The sequence below is a fragment of the Solanum pennellii genome, chromosome 3 (genome assembly GCF_001406875.1).
Source record: "Solanum pennellii chromosome 3, SPENNV200".
Lineage (NCBI taxonomy): Eukaryota > Viridiplantae > Streptophyta > Magnoliopsida > Solanales > Solanaceae > Solanum > Solanum pennellii.
Genome location: NC_028639.1, coordinates 37,231,743 through 37,247,825, shown reverse-complemented (window position 1 = coordinate 37,247,825; position 16,083 = coordinate 37,231,743). Strand labels below are relative to the sequence as shown.

Here is a 16,083-nt window from a genome sequence, read left to right as displayed (position 1 = left end):
CCCCCCCCCCCCCCCCGATTATGATCGAAATCCTAGAGACAACTTAACAAAACTAAGGTCCTATTACCCTTAGACTCACTTTTTTTTAGTTGTGTACACCGTTTGAGTTGTGTGACACACTCTGCGACTCCACGCAATTGAGGCGGTGGGATATATTTGGATGCCACGGAAGCCAAAAAGCTGTCCAAAATTACAAAAAAATAAGTGTAGGGGGGGTTAATAAGACCTTAGATTAGTTAAGGTATGTCTTTGGAATTTTGGTCATAGTCTAGGGGATACTTGTACCTTATCCCTTTATTTTCTTACCAGAAGTAGAAATAATTACTAAACCAAAAATCAACATCGATAATGGATCTAGTACATGACCCCGACACACGAAATAAAATACAACATCACCAACATATATGAAATCTGACTATAATATCTTACCCAGGACCTGACCTGACTTTTGCCCAAGATCCACCATTCAAATTGGGACCGAATATCCGACCAAGACCTGACCCCGACATTCAAACTTGAACACGATCCATCAATCGGGATTTCGACTTCGACACTCAAAATAAGACACGACTTCCAAATGAGGATCTGAACCCAACAAACAACAATTGATGTGAGACCCAAGATCTAACTTCAAATCAAAATATCGACCCTAACTTTCAAAGTGGGATCCAATTACACTCGTCTCGGGATATAACTTCCAAACTGAGTTTTTTTTAACAAAAAAATAAATTAAATTTCTTTTATGTGTGTGGGGAGGGGGGGGAGGAGCTAGTAGGGGGTCGGGGTAAAAGAATAATTTTTTTTAAGATTTGAAAATATTTTTTAAAAACAAACTTTTAATTTTTTGAGGGGCAGGGAGTTGGGGAGTCGGGCGGATAAAAAAAATAAAATTTGAAATTTGAAATATTTTCCTGAAAATAAACTTTTAAATTGTTTTTAGGGGGGCTGATAATGAGTGTAGTTAGTAGGGGTATGGGTAAGGTGGGGTAAAATTAAAACTTAAAAATTGAAAATATATTTTTAAAAATGTTTAAATTATTTTTTTGGTGTGGTAGAGGGTTGGGGTTGGTGTGGGTTAAACAAAATGAAAATTTGAATTAAAATTATTCTTTTTTCAAAATCAATATTTGTTAAAGTTTTTGTGGGAGGCAGGGTAGGGAAACCAGGAGTTGTGCAGGGTAAAAAAGAAATCAAAAATTTGTATTTTCAAAAGTAAAATTTCTAGTTATTATTTTTTTTTATTGTAGATAAGGACAAAATAAATTGTTAAAAAAAAGATCTTGAATGGGGAGGATTAGGTCATCAGGGCAGGGGAAGGGGTAAGGAAAAAAATGTAATTTAGAAATGAAGGAGAGTTCGAAAAATGTTTTTCTAATTTTTTTGAAGGAGAGCAATTTCCTTAAATGTGAGTAAAATAAGTTAATTAAAAAATATGTTCTAAATTATTTAAGCTAATCAAATATGAGAAAATTGGAAAACATGTCTACCGAACACCCCGACCCCCAATCCTATTTATATCTTGGAAAATGGAAAAGAGCCTAAAATACACTCGAAGTATTGAAAATGGTACAAAATCAATCTTTATCCACCTATTGACTCCAAAATACCCTTGTCATCCACCTTTGGATTCAAAATTGACCACTTATTTAATTGTTTTAAAATTAAACTGTTAAAATATTTTTTTAAATATTTGGCGCTCAAGTATTAGTTATAATTTAATTTATTAGTATAATTTATAAATCAACACACTACCCACTCATTACTGACTAAACCCCACCCAATTAATAAGTCAATCATAATATCAATATCGCCGTAAACACTACTAAAACACGACGAAATTATAGATTCTTGAAAAATGACATCCAAAATTATTCGAGTCCGAATCGAAACCCCAATCAAATTTAGGTTGAGCCGCTTATTTAGGAGGACACTTTCAATATGATTCTTTCAAGCTTAAATTCGAAATTTATGATTAAAGGTAAAAAAGTAGTACATTCCGAATTAACTCATGCACTTTTTATTTAATATAATTTTATAAATATTTATGATTTGTTTTAAAACTTTTAATATATAATTTTTTAAAAAAGTTATCATTGAAGTAACATCACATAATTTAGACGAAAGAATAATTAAGATAAACATAGTCACACTTTCAAGTTTTAAAAAAAATTCTTGAATGGGAGGGGTAAGGAAAAAAAATGTAATTTAAAAATGAAGGAGAGTCCAAAAAGTATTTTTCTAAATTTTTTGAAGGAGAGTAATTTTCTTAAATTTGAGTAAAATGAGTTAAATCAAAAGTATTTAAGCAATTCAAATATGCGAAAATTGAAAGAGACGCCTACCAAACACACCCCCTTCCTTTTTTTTATATCTTGGAAAATGAAAAAGGAGAAATTAGGAATGAAAACTTGATAATCCTTTGAAAACCCCCCATTGAATTGAAAGTAAAAAAAATAATAAAATAGTTGCCTTCCAACGTTCATCATCCTCATCGGTTCTCGCTTTTCAGTTGTTTGTGTGAGTAACAATGGAGAAAGGGAGCAACAGCAAGAACAAGAACAAGCCAGCACCCTCAAGTGCCATAACACTGGAGCAATTCGTTTCCACCATGGCTCCTTTAATAGATTTGGAAAAGGTACAACATCCTTCTTCTATATCTTTTTTTCTTGTCATTCAGGTACATGCAAAAGACAACCTTGTCACCACTTTTTTTTTTTTGGATTGATGGGTTTTACCGGAATTTATGGTTTTGTTCGATTAAAGTTTTTGTTTTCTTTCTTTTCATTTGAAATGTATATGAAAGAGGTGATCAATGTATTGTAGCATAATTTATTAATCAAATATTCCCGGTGCCCCCAATGTAACTATGCTTAAGACTTTTTGGCAGTCAAAAGATAGGAAATTCGGTTATCAATGTATTTCGTCTTTTGAAATTGCTGCTGTTATTTTACTTTAATAAGTATCACAACCTAAACTGAAGTTAAGATGCAAATTAGGCTAAAATGCTGACACAAAAAGTGGGAACTTTGGCCTATTGTGAGCTTAGCAAGCCGAGTCTAAGTTTATGTACAAGAGAAGGACTGTGGTAGATTGACCGCTATTATAGCTTCAGTCGAATTATAATGAATCTTATAAGCACTGAGTTAGTTGGGGCTACATTGACATGCTTAAATACAGATTAATGGATCAGAAGTTTTCATATAGTTGGCCCTAACTAGTTGGTGAACAGGATGTGGTTGATGGTTTGGTTGGACACCTTAAGTGGGACAGAGGAAGTACTTGTTATAGCTAGAGATGTTGTTCTCTCTTCCATAGAAGTGTTGATATTATGCTGTGTTGCCTGTATGGTGTTTTTAGGATGCTGAAATATCAGTTTCCATGAACTCTGCTGAGACAAGGAGTTTGGATTCTGCTCAGAAGAAGGGTTCCACTATTCTTAATTTGAAGTGTGTCGATATCCAGGTATTCTCTCCCAGCTGCTTGCTTATGCTATTTTGGGCACATTATGTTATATTTTGCAGGGTCTTTTCACAAGTTTTTTGTTTTATGTACAGACAGGGCTAATGGGCAAGATGCTTCTGGAGTTTCAATCAAGCAAAGGGGATATCCTTCCGCCTCATAAGGTGAATGCTGATGTGTTTAAGGGGATTTCTCTCTGATGCTTTCAAGCTCTAGGCAATCTATTGCAATTATAAAAAATATTTTGACTCTTAGAGATCAATGCTGTCAAAGGCGAACAGCGTAAAAATGAGGCAACTGTCTGCTGGGTATCAATTGCAAAGCAAAGTTAAAGCACTCATTTCATTGACAAAGTAGAAGTAGAAAACAAAATGTATATGTACCACATGTATATAATTATAATAAAAAACAATGGTTACTGAACCAAGGGATTTAAATTTTTTCGAATGAATCAAATTTGTGTAGTAAAACCTTGTCATTCAAGACCATTCTAACTTTTAACTCAAATTCATAGGGGTACTTTTGAGTATCTTATTCAACTTAGTGACTAATTTTTACTTAACTTATAGTTTTTTATTCATAATCACTAACATATTTATTTATAATGTTTCATTAACAATTAATTATTGATTTTCCAGCTATGTATATCCCTCAGTGCTGCCCACTTTAACACAAAGTTCATGGCTGTTTAGTTGCACATCTTGATATCATGGTGCTTGCACCAAACATCACCTAATAGAAACGATGCGCACAACCTGCACTTTATTTAGCTTCAGGTTTTAAGTTTTCCTCAACCAGGCTCACAGAGGCCAATGAGAATAAATATTTAGAAAAAATTAAACATGTAACGCTATTCGATTCGTATGTATCTAGGTATACACTATGGTTGTGTTTTAATGATATCATGTTTTACTATTTTGATCAAAATTTTCTACTTTCCTTCGGCTTGCCCCTTCAGTCTTCTTCTTAATTTGTTGTTACTTTATGTACTGAAGATAATTTCCTCTCATGCAGTTTGGCACTCATGATGTCGTTGTTTTGAAGCCAAAGAAAGCTGATTTAGGCTGTCCAGCACTTGGACAGGGAGTTGTCCACAGACTAAAGGTAATGTTGCTCTAAAGCATTTACTGGTATACAAAAAGGAGAGAGAAACCAAATATGTAAAAGAAAGGATGTAAAGTGAATATAATGTTGATCTGAGACCAAAATCCATCTATTTTTAATTTCAATTTATTATTTTATCTGTGGCTGGAGTTGCTTGGAGGCTAGAGGTGTACCTGTAGCATACACTAGGGTAATCAAGGACATGTATGATGGAGTAGAGACTCGAGTAAGGCCTGGGAGGAGACTCAGAGCATTTCCTAGTTTTGATGGGGTTACACCATGGATTAGCCCTTAGCCCGTTTTTATTTCCCATGGTGATGGAAACGTTGATGAGACAAATTCAAGGTGAGATGCCATGATGTATGGTATTTGCAGATGACATAGTATTGGTTGACGAGACTCGCGACAACTTTAGCGCTATGCTAAAGGTTTGGAGACAGACTCTAGAGCTTAAAAGGGTTCAAATTAAGTAGGGCCAAAACAAAATACATGGAGTGCAAGTTCAGTGACGTGACTCATGAGACTTGTTTGGAAGTGAGGCTTGACATATAGGTCATCCAAAAAGAGGAAGTTTCAAGTATTTTGGGTCTATTATCCAAGTCAATAGGCAGATTGACAAGGACGAATGTTACTTATCGTATTGGTGCAGGGTGGATGAAATGGAGGCTCGCTTCTGGAGTCTTATGTAATGAGAAGGTGCCACCAAAACTTAAAGGCAAGTTCTATAAAGTGGTGGTTAGACCAACTTTGTTGTACGGGATGGAGTGTTGGCCAGTCAAGAAATCTCACATTTAGAAGATGAAAGTTGCGGAAATGATTGTTGCGATGGATATGTCAATATACTAGGAGAGATAGGATTAGAAATGAAGAAATCAGAGACAACAGGGGAGAGGCTTCAACGGAGGACAAGATGCCGACTGAGATAGTTTGGACATGTGAAGAGGAGATGCATTAGAGTAGAGTTGTGGGAGGTTGGCTATGGATGGTTTCAGGGGAGGTAGAGGTAGACCGAAGAAGAATAGGGAGAGGTGATTAGATTGGACATAAGGCAGTTTGAGCTTATCAAGGATATTACCTTAGATAGGAGGGTGTGGAATACCCGAATTAGGGTAGAAGGTTAATAGGTAGCCGTGCGTTGTCTTGTTTTCCGGTCATTTAGTATTTGTAGTAGTGCTTTTATAGTTTCTTGTCCTGTGATTTCTGTTATTCTATGTTTTTCTTGTTTTATATCAGTTCATTATTTTGTTATAGTTTCTGTTATGATATTATTTGCTATTTTTGTTATTATTTGTTGCTTCTTGTACTTCCGTTATTTTTGTATCGGGATTGCTTCGGACTGTTTGTTCTTGAGTCGATGGTCTATCCAAAACAATCTCTCTACCGTTAGGTAGGGGTAAGGTCTGCATACACTCTATCCTCCCCATACCTCAATTTGTGGGATTATTTTGGGTATGTTGTTTTTTGAATTTCTACAAAACTGTAGTTTATTGGTAATGGTTTTTGGTTGGATCTTTAAATGATTGTTTTCTCATGGAGCAGGACTCATCTATTACTGTTGCTTTTGATGATGTCCCAGAAGAATGTCTGAATAATCCTTTACGGCTTGAGAAACTGGCAAATGAGGTACATGATTCTTGATCTGGAACAGGTCATGTTTGTTACCTAGGTATGAAATACATTTGAAAGTTGAAAGAGCTGAATGAGCACCGACACAGTCTTGATATAACAAATAAAAACATTTAATCCCTGTTTCTGCTGTATTTGATAAGTACATAGGATACAATTTGATCGGACTTGAGTTTTTAAGGATCACCTATCTTTTAAACAGTAAGGTCTGACCTGAATAAATTTAAGATAGCATCTTCCCCAAAATCATTAGGAAGATTTTTTCTTTAACTTCCCAAGGTGTCAAAGCTAGTAATGCTATGCATGCTATTATTGTACATTTTGATGGTTTGGAGTTCAGGTAAAAGGAAAAGTCACGCTCTAGAAATTCTATAAATTCTGCTGGCGGAGAAAAGATTATATATGGAATTCTGAAGTTCAAAGAATCTTTCTATTGGAGTTGCTTTTATAGGTGACCTACCGTCGGATGAAAGACACGTTGATACAATTGAGTAAAGGTGTGCTGAAGGGCCCTGCCTCTGACTTGGTTCGTGTTCTTTTTGGGGAGAGACCTCCAACAATGTCTAAGAAGGATGTCAGTTTCACTCCTTCGAATCGCAACCTTGATCACTCGCAGGTTGTGAAGTCATCAATTGTTTTGACTATTTTTTTCTTACCCACACCCCTGTTCCCACTTCATCATTTTCCCTCTGCTTTTTACGTGTTTTACTGGTACATTCTTTTATAACCAGTATTCAGACTAGTCTGTCTTTGTAGAGAGGCAAAGATTATCTTGCTTGTTATATTTGACCGTTTTCTCATGTATACCATCTTGACTTGTGTTAGTCTTTAGAGAAGTCTCAACAAAATTGCAAGTGTAAATAATTAATGCACAACGTTAAATTCGATAACCCAGAGATTTTTTGGAACTGTCATAAATCTGTTCCATAGAGATGATTTAGTTACGAAAAAAATTTGCAATACTTGCGCTTGGAGAAATCTTTATGGACCTAAGTTGCTTGGACTCGGTTGCGGGTGTCCCTGATACGAATGCCGATCTAGAGGTCGGATTTTTCATGATCTAAATTTTATGATTCTGGGGCGGGTCCGGGTATGGATACGGGTGCGTGGATTCGGCTAAAAACAATTTAAATATCCAAAAATAGAGTTGTAAAAGTATGGATAAATTTATGGTGGATTAATTGGAAGGAAAGGATGCACGAATTTTCGGGAGCATGTTCTGTAATTATTATCAGGCACAAATGTGTTTCTTCAGTCCATTGCAAATTCAACTGTGATGTTGACCTATAAATATATTTAAAGCACCTTCTGGTTGCAGATTTTTTAATTTTAATATATCTTTTAACGATTAAAACCATATGCCTTAACTTATTGTTTCACCCTAACCTTTGTTTTAATAGAAATCATTGTAAATGTCCTGAATTTTTCTTGATCAATTTGGTTAAAGTACCCTAGAACTGTTGACCGTATCCAGTGCAATTTAGGGGACAAACAGGCCGCACAACTTAGGTACGGACAGACAGAGATGTCCATGTTAATGCCTAACCTTTGCTTACTGAAAGCGACAGCATTTCCGTAGCTTCTAGAAATTGGATGTTCAAATGGCTTGTTTGCTGCAATTTTTCCTCTCTATTATGATTTCTTGTTTCAGATGTTTGACAGCCTTTCTAACCCAGTTCCTCTTTAGGCACCTGAAAGTTAAAACAATCGCACGATTTTCCAAGCATCAAATGATTAGTACACTTTTAGCAATGGCTTTCTCATAAAATGATCAACATTTTCGATGAATTTTTGTTTAAATGTTTGATGATAGGGCTATAAAAATGATAAGTAAATCATTTGAGTGAATAACTCAAATTGGATAAATTTTACATTTTTGATTGATATCCACAAATCTTGGTGAATTGGGCTCCAATTTTTCCCTCTTTGTTTCTAAGATTTCAAAATATGGGGCTGTTATAAGTCAACACTAGCTTAATCAAAGATCCATATAAGCAATATCAACTATTGGCTTTAATTCTTTGTTGTTTTTCTCAAACTCAACTAGTTTGGGATCTAGGGTTGTTTATTGATTGGTTTTAAAAATGATTTTAGGATACATTGTGCTGCATTTTCTCTTATTTAGTATGGAGTAAAGGAGCATTGAGAAGTATTGATGATTGCAGATGTATATGCCAGACACTAGTAACTGATACTTTTTCTCTTAAACTTTTAAGAAAGATGCAATTTCGAAGGCACTTTCATCCAAGGATGTATTTTTGTTGCATGGGCCTCCTGGAACTGGGAAAACGACCACTGTTGTTGAGATAATTTTGCAGGAAGTCAAACGTGGTTCAAAGATTCTCGCTTGCGCTGCTTCAAATATTGCGGTTGATAACATTGTTGAGAGACTTGTTCCACACAGGTAAAATGATCTGTCATGGTTGATAATTTCTAGTAAACATCTTTCTCCTCAACGTGAAACATTGATGTCTTATTGGAATGCGCTTTATCTTCTTTTCACCATCTTTTCTCAAGCCAGCCTAAAGTTACAACTGAAAAGGCAATATAATTTACATTGTCTCTGTTCTAATGGATCTCAAGTGCTCAACGTGAAATGGTCAGACTCAGATATGTGCTTCACCTTTCGTAATTTTACTTAAAATTTTAATGCTGCCACTTTTATCTCTTTGACCAGAAGATCTGATCTATTGTTTGATGAGTTTTTAAGTTGGATGTTGTTCTGTCTAACAGTCTATTTTATAGTACGCCTGTATCATTTGTTTCTATTTAAGATTGTGAGAATATTGGAGAAGAATATTATTGAATTGTTGTCTCTATAGGGAGACCCTATATACAGTCACTATAATAGACACCTTTTCCAACTAGGACACTACAATACAGTCCTTTTCTAAGTAGGACACTATATACTATATCCTATTCCTATTCCTATTCCTATTCTAAGTAGGACTCTATATACCTATTGCTATACTAGCACTCCTTCTCAAGCTAGTGCATACAAATCATATGTATCTAGCTTGTTACAAATATAATTAATACGAGGAGTGATGAGGAACTTGGTGAGATATCTGCAAGTTGATCACTTGACTTGACAAAATTGACTGTCAATCTCAATGTGCTTAGTCTTCTCATGAAATATTGGATTTGAAGCATAATGTCAGTCAATCTCAATGTGCTTGGTCTTCTCATGAAATACTGAATTTGATGTATAATGCGATAAAGCACAGAGTGACAAAATTATAGTGTTGAACTTCCCAAACCAAGCTTGCAAAGACTGTTTTAGGCCATAAAGTGACTTATATAATTGACATACAAGGCTACTACCTCTCCCTTAGCAATAGAATTAGGTGGTTGTTCCTTGTAGACTTCTTCACAATGAAGCGGTCGCCGGAAAGTGCTCAAAACCTAGTACAAAGTATATGGGTCGTGTTGTAATCAATAGATGAGTAGATATTAAACAAGAAAGTCACTAAAATTGGTTGAAACATGCTCATATGCCAGAGTATTAGATTTGATGGCTGAAAGTGCTCAAAATCTAAGAAATAAAATTATTTGGGTAGGATTCGAATGATGGCACGATCCCAATAGAAAATAGAAATTATACAGGAAAGTCCGAGTTGATGGCATGATCTTATTGAAAATGAGAAATAATATTGATAGGGTCGGAATGATGGCACAACCCTACTGGAAAAGAGAAATTATATGGATAGGGTCGGAATGATGGTACAACCCCACAAAAATTAGATTTGAGGAGTCACTAAAAAGACGAAAGGAACTATGCAAATCAAATCTAAGGAGACACCAAAAAGACACACGATGCTATGCAACTCAAATATGAGAAAGTAGTTCAGAAAATCCCGGTTCTACGCAAATTAAATATGAAAAGTAGTCCGAAGCGATGCACGGTGTTACGCAATAAGACATAAAAAAAAGTAGTCATCGGAAGGATGTTATGGTGCTACACATAGGATATGAAAAGTAGTCACTAGAATGATGGCACGGTGCTACACAAATCAGATATGAGAAATTAGTCACCTGAATGATGGCACAATGGTACACAAATTAATTATGAAAAAGTAGTCACAGGAAAGCTACACAAATTAAATATGAAAAAGTAGTCACCGGAAAGATGACAAGGTGCTACAACTTTTGCTAACATAATCATTGGCCAGACCGGCAACATATATGGGTAATAGCCTCCTGCTGGCAGCGGAAGCTCTTTGATTGTTTACCAAGATCGTAGAGGGTCTGATACCATCTGAGAAATATTGTAAAAGAATATTATTGAATTGTTGTCTCTAGAGACCCTATTTATAGACACTACAATACAATTCTTTTCTAAGTAGGAAACTGTATATACTATTCCTATTCCATTACAAGGAGGATTATATATACCTATTACTATTCTAACAAAGATAATGTGTTAACTGTAAGTTCATAGATGCAATTCGTACTAGTATACACATGACAATACCATATTTTTTGTGGGATTTTTATGTCCTAGTGGTGAGCTACATGTAATGATGCTTTTTAATTATCATATTTTTGTGATGTTATTTTGGATTGTTAAAAGGTTTTGCACTATCCATTTTTGTCAGAGTAAAGCTGGTGAGATTGGGACATCCTGCACGTATGCTCCCACAAGTATTGGATAACGCTCTGGATGCCCAGGTGAGATTTTACCATTTTCATTTGGCAGGAATCTTGTATCATGGTATGCTATCATGTCTGGTGTAAGTTTCTTTTAGAACATAGGAACATAACAATTTGGTATCCTTCTTGCTCTGTAAGTGCGTTGTTAAAAATAGACTAAAGCACCCGAGTTACAAGAAGTTGTATAGGCTTGCAAAGGTGAAATAGAGAGGAAGGCTCAAGACTTGGATCAAGTGAAATGCATTAAAGATGAAGAAGGCAGGGTGTCGATAGAGACCCTCATTAAGAAAAGTGAAAAACCTACTTGCACTAACTTTTGAATGAAGGGAAAAAAGACATTGTTTTGTGTGGGTTGGAGCACTCTGAGAGACATCGGGATTTTGAATACTATAGGCGTTTTAAGGTTGAGCAGGTGAGAGGTGCTAATAGTAGGATGAGCATGGGAAAAGTGACAGAGACAAATGAGATCTTAGTGGAGTTCTGGAAGGGCTCAAATAGAGTAGGGTTGGAGTGGTTGACTAGTCTATTCAATGTCATTTTTAAGACTACTAAGATGCACAATGATGTTTATATTGAACAAGAACAAAGGGGATATCCAGAATTACAAGAAGTATAGGGGTATTACGTTGTTAAGCCACAATATGAAAGTTTGGGGGATAGTGATAGAGATGGGGTAAAGGAGGGCTGTGTATATTTCTGAGAAGCAGTTTAGATTCATGATAAGACGATCAACCATCAAAGCTATCCATCTTGTGAGGAGAGTGATGGATAAATATCGTGAAAGGAAGAGGGACTTTAGAAACTACGGGGTCATGTTGAGCAGGACTAATACATAATTTGTGGAATGCTAATTCAGTGATACGAGGCATGAGGTAGTTTGGAAGTGAGGCTCGAAACATGAAATATCCCGAAAAGTGACAGATTCAAGTACCTTGGGTCAATAATTTAAGAGAGTAGGATATCGATCAATTTCAAAAGAAAATAACAATTTAGGAGAGTAAGGACATCGATGATGATGTCACACATCGTATTCGTGTAATATGGATGAAGTGTAGGCTTGCCTCTGGATTCTTATGTGATTACCATTGAAACCCAAAGGTAAATTCTATAAAGTGAATGTTAGACCGACAGTGTAGTGGCTTATCAAAAAATCCCATGTCTTGATGATGCATGTTGCGGAGATGAGAATGTTTAGGTGGATGTGTGGTCATATTAGGAGGAATAAGATTAGGAATGAGGATATTCATAATAAGATGGGAGTGGCCTCGGTGGTGGACAAGCGAGGGAAGCAAGACTGAGATAGTTTGGACATGTGAAGCTGGCTCACACACCGGGTACGAGGAGAGACAGAGATTGGCCGAAGAAGTATTGGGGAGAGGTGTAAGATACTGGACATGACCTTAGATAGGAGGGTGTGGAGGACACATATTAGGGTAGAAGGTTAACACTTAGCAAGTAGTGTAGAATTGTTTTGCTTGTGGTGGTTAGTGTTTGTCATTGTACTAGTGGTATTATTATTGTTTAGTGTGTTTCAATTATCACACTATTGTACTATTGTTTTTCTTCGTTCTAGTAGACTTAACACTACTTACATATTGTTTAGTGCTATACATTCTTCACTGCCTTCTTTGTACCTAGATTTGCTGTCAAGGGTTTTCTGGAAACATCCTCTCTACCTCCACGTGATAGTGGTTAGGTCTGTGTACAACCTTCCCAAACCCCACTTGTGAGATTTCACTGGGTATGTTGTTGATTCCCTATGTCACGCCCCGAGCTACCCCTGAGATGCGGACACGGAACCTAGGACCACAAGTGATCCAAGCTAACCCTGTTGGCATGATCATGAGCATACTAAGATAATAAACTGTTGCGGAAGCTAAATCATACTTAAAATGAAAAGATAGGGAATACCCATATTCTATAACTGAGATATTTGAAAACAATGAGTTTAATACAAAAGAAATATTAACTCAATACTAAGCTGAATCTAACTATGTCTGAAAATAGCCTCTAAACTAGACTAGAAATACTGGGACAAGAGCCAGCTAAATCTAGCAAAACTGAAACTAAATGACTAAAGACTGAAATGGAACTCGTGACTGTTGTCCTCAGAGAATGAGGACTCACCACTGAATCTGCTGAACTGGAGATCGGGGAATCGATCTATGCGTGATCTGGATGCTGAGAACCTGAACCTACATCACGAGAAGATGTAGCGCACGTATGCGTTAGTACTTGAAAGGTACTGAGCATGTAGGATAGAGTAAACGTGAAATAAACATAACTGAACAAGCACAAAAACAAGTATAATAATCTGAACGTGATGTGCTGATTTCTTAGCTAACTGGATGCAATGACCAATTTATAACATGCTGAAACTGAATACTGAATATACTGATAAATGGTCAATGCAGAGAGTCTGACTGAACTGTGGGAGCTACTAATAACCGATAATAACACCACATGAGCTAAATGTGGAGTCTGATGTAAACGTCCCTCGAGAGGACCCAATATACCCTGCCAAAGGTGTAAAGACATATGCTGGTGTGATCACTAAACTGATTGCCCACAAAGGAGACTTACAACCTACTTGGTTAGTAGTTTTGGGACTATTGGGTACGCTAAACCCTAGTCCAACTCGGTATTATGCTACTCCCATTAATTTTGTAAATTTACTGATTATGTCTGAGTTTCTGTAAATACTGGATAGCTCGAAATTGAACATGCAAACTGAGAATGCAACAATTAATCTAGTAATTATGCATTTATAACTGAGGCATGTATATCTGAAGTGTCTGAAATATATGACCTAGCATGTGTAATTCAAGAACTAAAGAAATATAAAGCTAGGGTTCTGAAATTCATACGATAATCTGAGTAATAACATGATAATCTGATTTGGAACATATATTTAATAAATTCATGAAGTTATATCAAAGTTCTAGAAACCCTAGGTTTAATCATGATAAGAGAATCAAGAATTGACTGAAAACTAGGGACCCAATGGGTGACAGGAACCCACTAGTGAAATCCCACATACCTGGTGATGAAATTCACGGAAAAATACTAAAGTTTCGGGGCTGGAACTGCTGGAGCTTGTGGCGTTCTTGAACTAGGGTTCTTGAGCTTTTTTTCTCCTCTCCTGCTTCTAATTTTCTAAGTTTTGATTTAATGATTTGACTTAGATATGTTTTAATTATGTTTCTAGGGTTAAACTGACTAAAATCTGATGATTTAGGGTCAAAACAACGTAACTTAGGGTTTAAACGGAGGGGGAAAGGTCAAAAAGACCCCTGGGAAGGTTGCTGTCGGGCCTCACGACGGCCAGGACTGACGGTCCTTCGTGCGCCTGACGCCCCGTCGTTGGGTCCGTCGTGAGGGCCTGTTCGACAAGCCTTTACTAAAATGAGCATAACTTTTTCTCGGAGGTCTGATTTTAGCAAGGTCGGTGGCTATGGAAAGATAATTCAATTATCTATCTGTGGGTAGGTCATAGGAGACCTAATTCATTTTGTGCTAAGAATTATGATCATTTTAAGTTTGACCCAACTGCATATCCCTTTAACTGGCTGCAAATTTTCCACCTACGGACCGTAGGTCCACCTACGAACCATGCTGGTCATCCATAGCTCTTGTCAGAGAGTGATTGAAGGGAGTCTTGATTGACGGTCACGGACTACGGACCGTCGTTTGACCTACAGACCTTAAGTCCGTCCGTCGTCCAAGACTTAACCAATTTTTCTAGGCTGAAATTTTTGGGAGTTTCTGATCCCATCGACGGTTGTGCAGGACGGACCGTGGTTCAGGCTACGGTCCGTCGATGCCACCGTTGGTAGCACCTGCAGATTTTTCTGAAAAATTAATTTTTGGTCTGTTTTGGCTATGGAGTGTTACATTATCTCCCCCTTGGGAACATTCGTCCTCGAATGAAGACTAAGTAGCTGAAATAAAGGGAGAGAGATGCAAACCCCACTACTAAACACTAAGAACTGAGTTCTGAGTACATGCAATTACGCTAAAAATGAAAGTACAAACTGAGGGAACATGATTCTAAAACTGAATTTACGCATGAATGACTGTAAAACTGAAGAGGAACTATTACCTCAAGCTGGAGTGGAATAGGAAGGAAAAAGGTAAGGATACTTGGCTTTCATGGCTTCTTCTGCTTCCCAAGTAGCTCCCTCTACGGACTGACTCCTCCACAAAACCTTGACTGAAGCGACTTCTTTGTTTCTTAACCTTCTAACCTGACGGTCAAGAATCTCAACTGGTACATTCTCATAAGAAAGACTATCTTTCACCGCCACACTCTCTAATGGCACTTTAGAGGCTGGGTCACCCACACGCTTATTCAAGAGTAAGATGTGGAAGACCGGATGCACTGCTGCTAATTTTGCTGGCAACTCTAACTCATATGCCACCTTGCCAATCCTTTTCAAGATCTTGTAAGGGTCTACATATCTAGGACTGAGCTTCCCTTTCTTTCCAAATCTCATCACCCCTTTCATAGGTGAGACTTTCAGAAAAAAACCCAATCGTCAACTTGGAACTCTAGTTCCCTTCTCCTTACATCTGCATAAGATTTGTGACGACTTTGGGCTGTCTTAAGTCTATCTCTAATGAGTTGCACTTTCTCCATAGCATAAAGGACTGAATCTAGCCCTATCAAAGCTGCTTCACCTACTTCAAACCAATCAACAGGAGATCTACATCTACGCCCATTTAAAGCCTCATAAGGGGCCATCTGAATGCTAGAATGGTAGCTATTATTGTAGGCAAACTCAATAAGAGGAAGGTGATCATCCCAACTACCTTTGAAATCGATCACACAAGCTCTCAACATATCCTCTAAGGTCTGAATGGTACGCTCTGCTTGCCCATCCGTCTGTGGATGAAGTGTTGTACTAAGGTTAACTTGAGTACCAAGACCTTTTTTGAATGACTTCTAGAAATGAGAGGTAAAGTGAGGACCTCTATCTGAGATGATAGACAAAGGAACCCCATGCAAACCTCACAATTTCAGTAAGGTAAAGCTTGGCATAGTCCTCTGCCGAATATGTAGTCTTGACCACCAAAAAGCGAGAAGACTTAGTCATCCTATCAACTGTCACCCAAATTGAGTCATGCTGTCTGCGAGTATGAGGTAACCCTGTGATGAAATCCATATTGATCATATCCCACTTCCAAGTAGGAATATCGATCTCTTGAGTCATACCTCCTGGTTTCTGATGTTCTACCTTG

At 37.0% G+C, this 16,083-nt stretch overlaps 1 protein-coding gene across 2 annotated transcripts in view; it reads left to right on the top strand.

The window, feature by feature from the left end:
• The first annotated feature begins 2,350 nt into the window (after window positions 1-2,350).
• Window positions 2,351-16,083, top strand: part of LOC107015103 (DNA-binding protein SMUBP-2) — a 27,896-nt gene continuing 14,163 nt past the window's right edge. Inside the window, exons 1-8 of one of the 2 annotated variants that reach the window (XM_015215276.2) lie at window positions 2,352-2,635; window positions 3,358-3,462; window positions 3,555-3,623; window positions 4,474-4,563; window positions 6,103-6,186; window positions 6,641-6,805; window positions 8,406-8,593; window positions 10,788-10,860. In XM_015215276.2, the coding sequence (XP_015070762.1) occupies window positions 2,528-2,635; window positions 3,358-3,462; window positions 3,555-3,623; window positions 4,474-4,563; window positions 6,103-6,186; window positions 6,641-6,805; window positions 8,406-8,593; window positions 10,788-10,860 (882 nt within the window). In that variant the 5' untranslated portion in view covers window positions 2,352-2,527. Of the gene's footprint in view, window positions 2,636-3,357; window positions 3,463-3,554; window positions 3,624-4,473; window positions 4,564-6,102; window positions 6,187-6,640; window positions 6,806-8,405; window positions 8,594-10,787; window positions 10,861-16,083 lie in introns of both variants that reach the window. The other variant, XM_027915556.1, reaches the window with a different exon arrangement.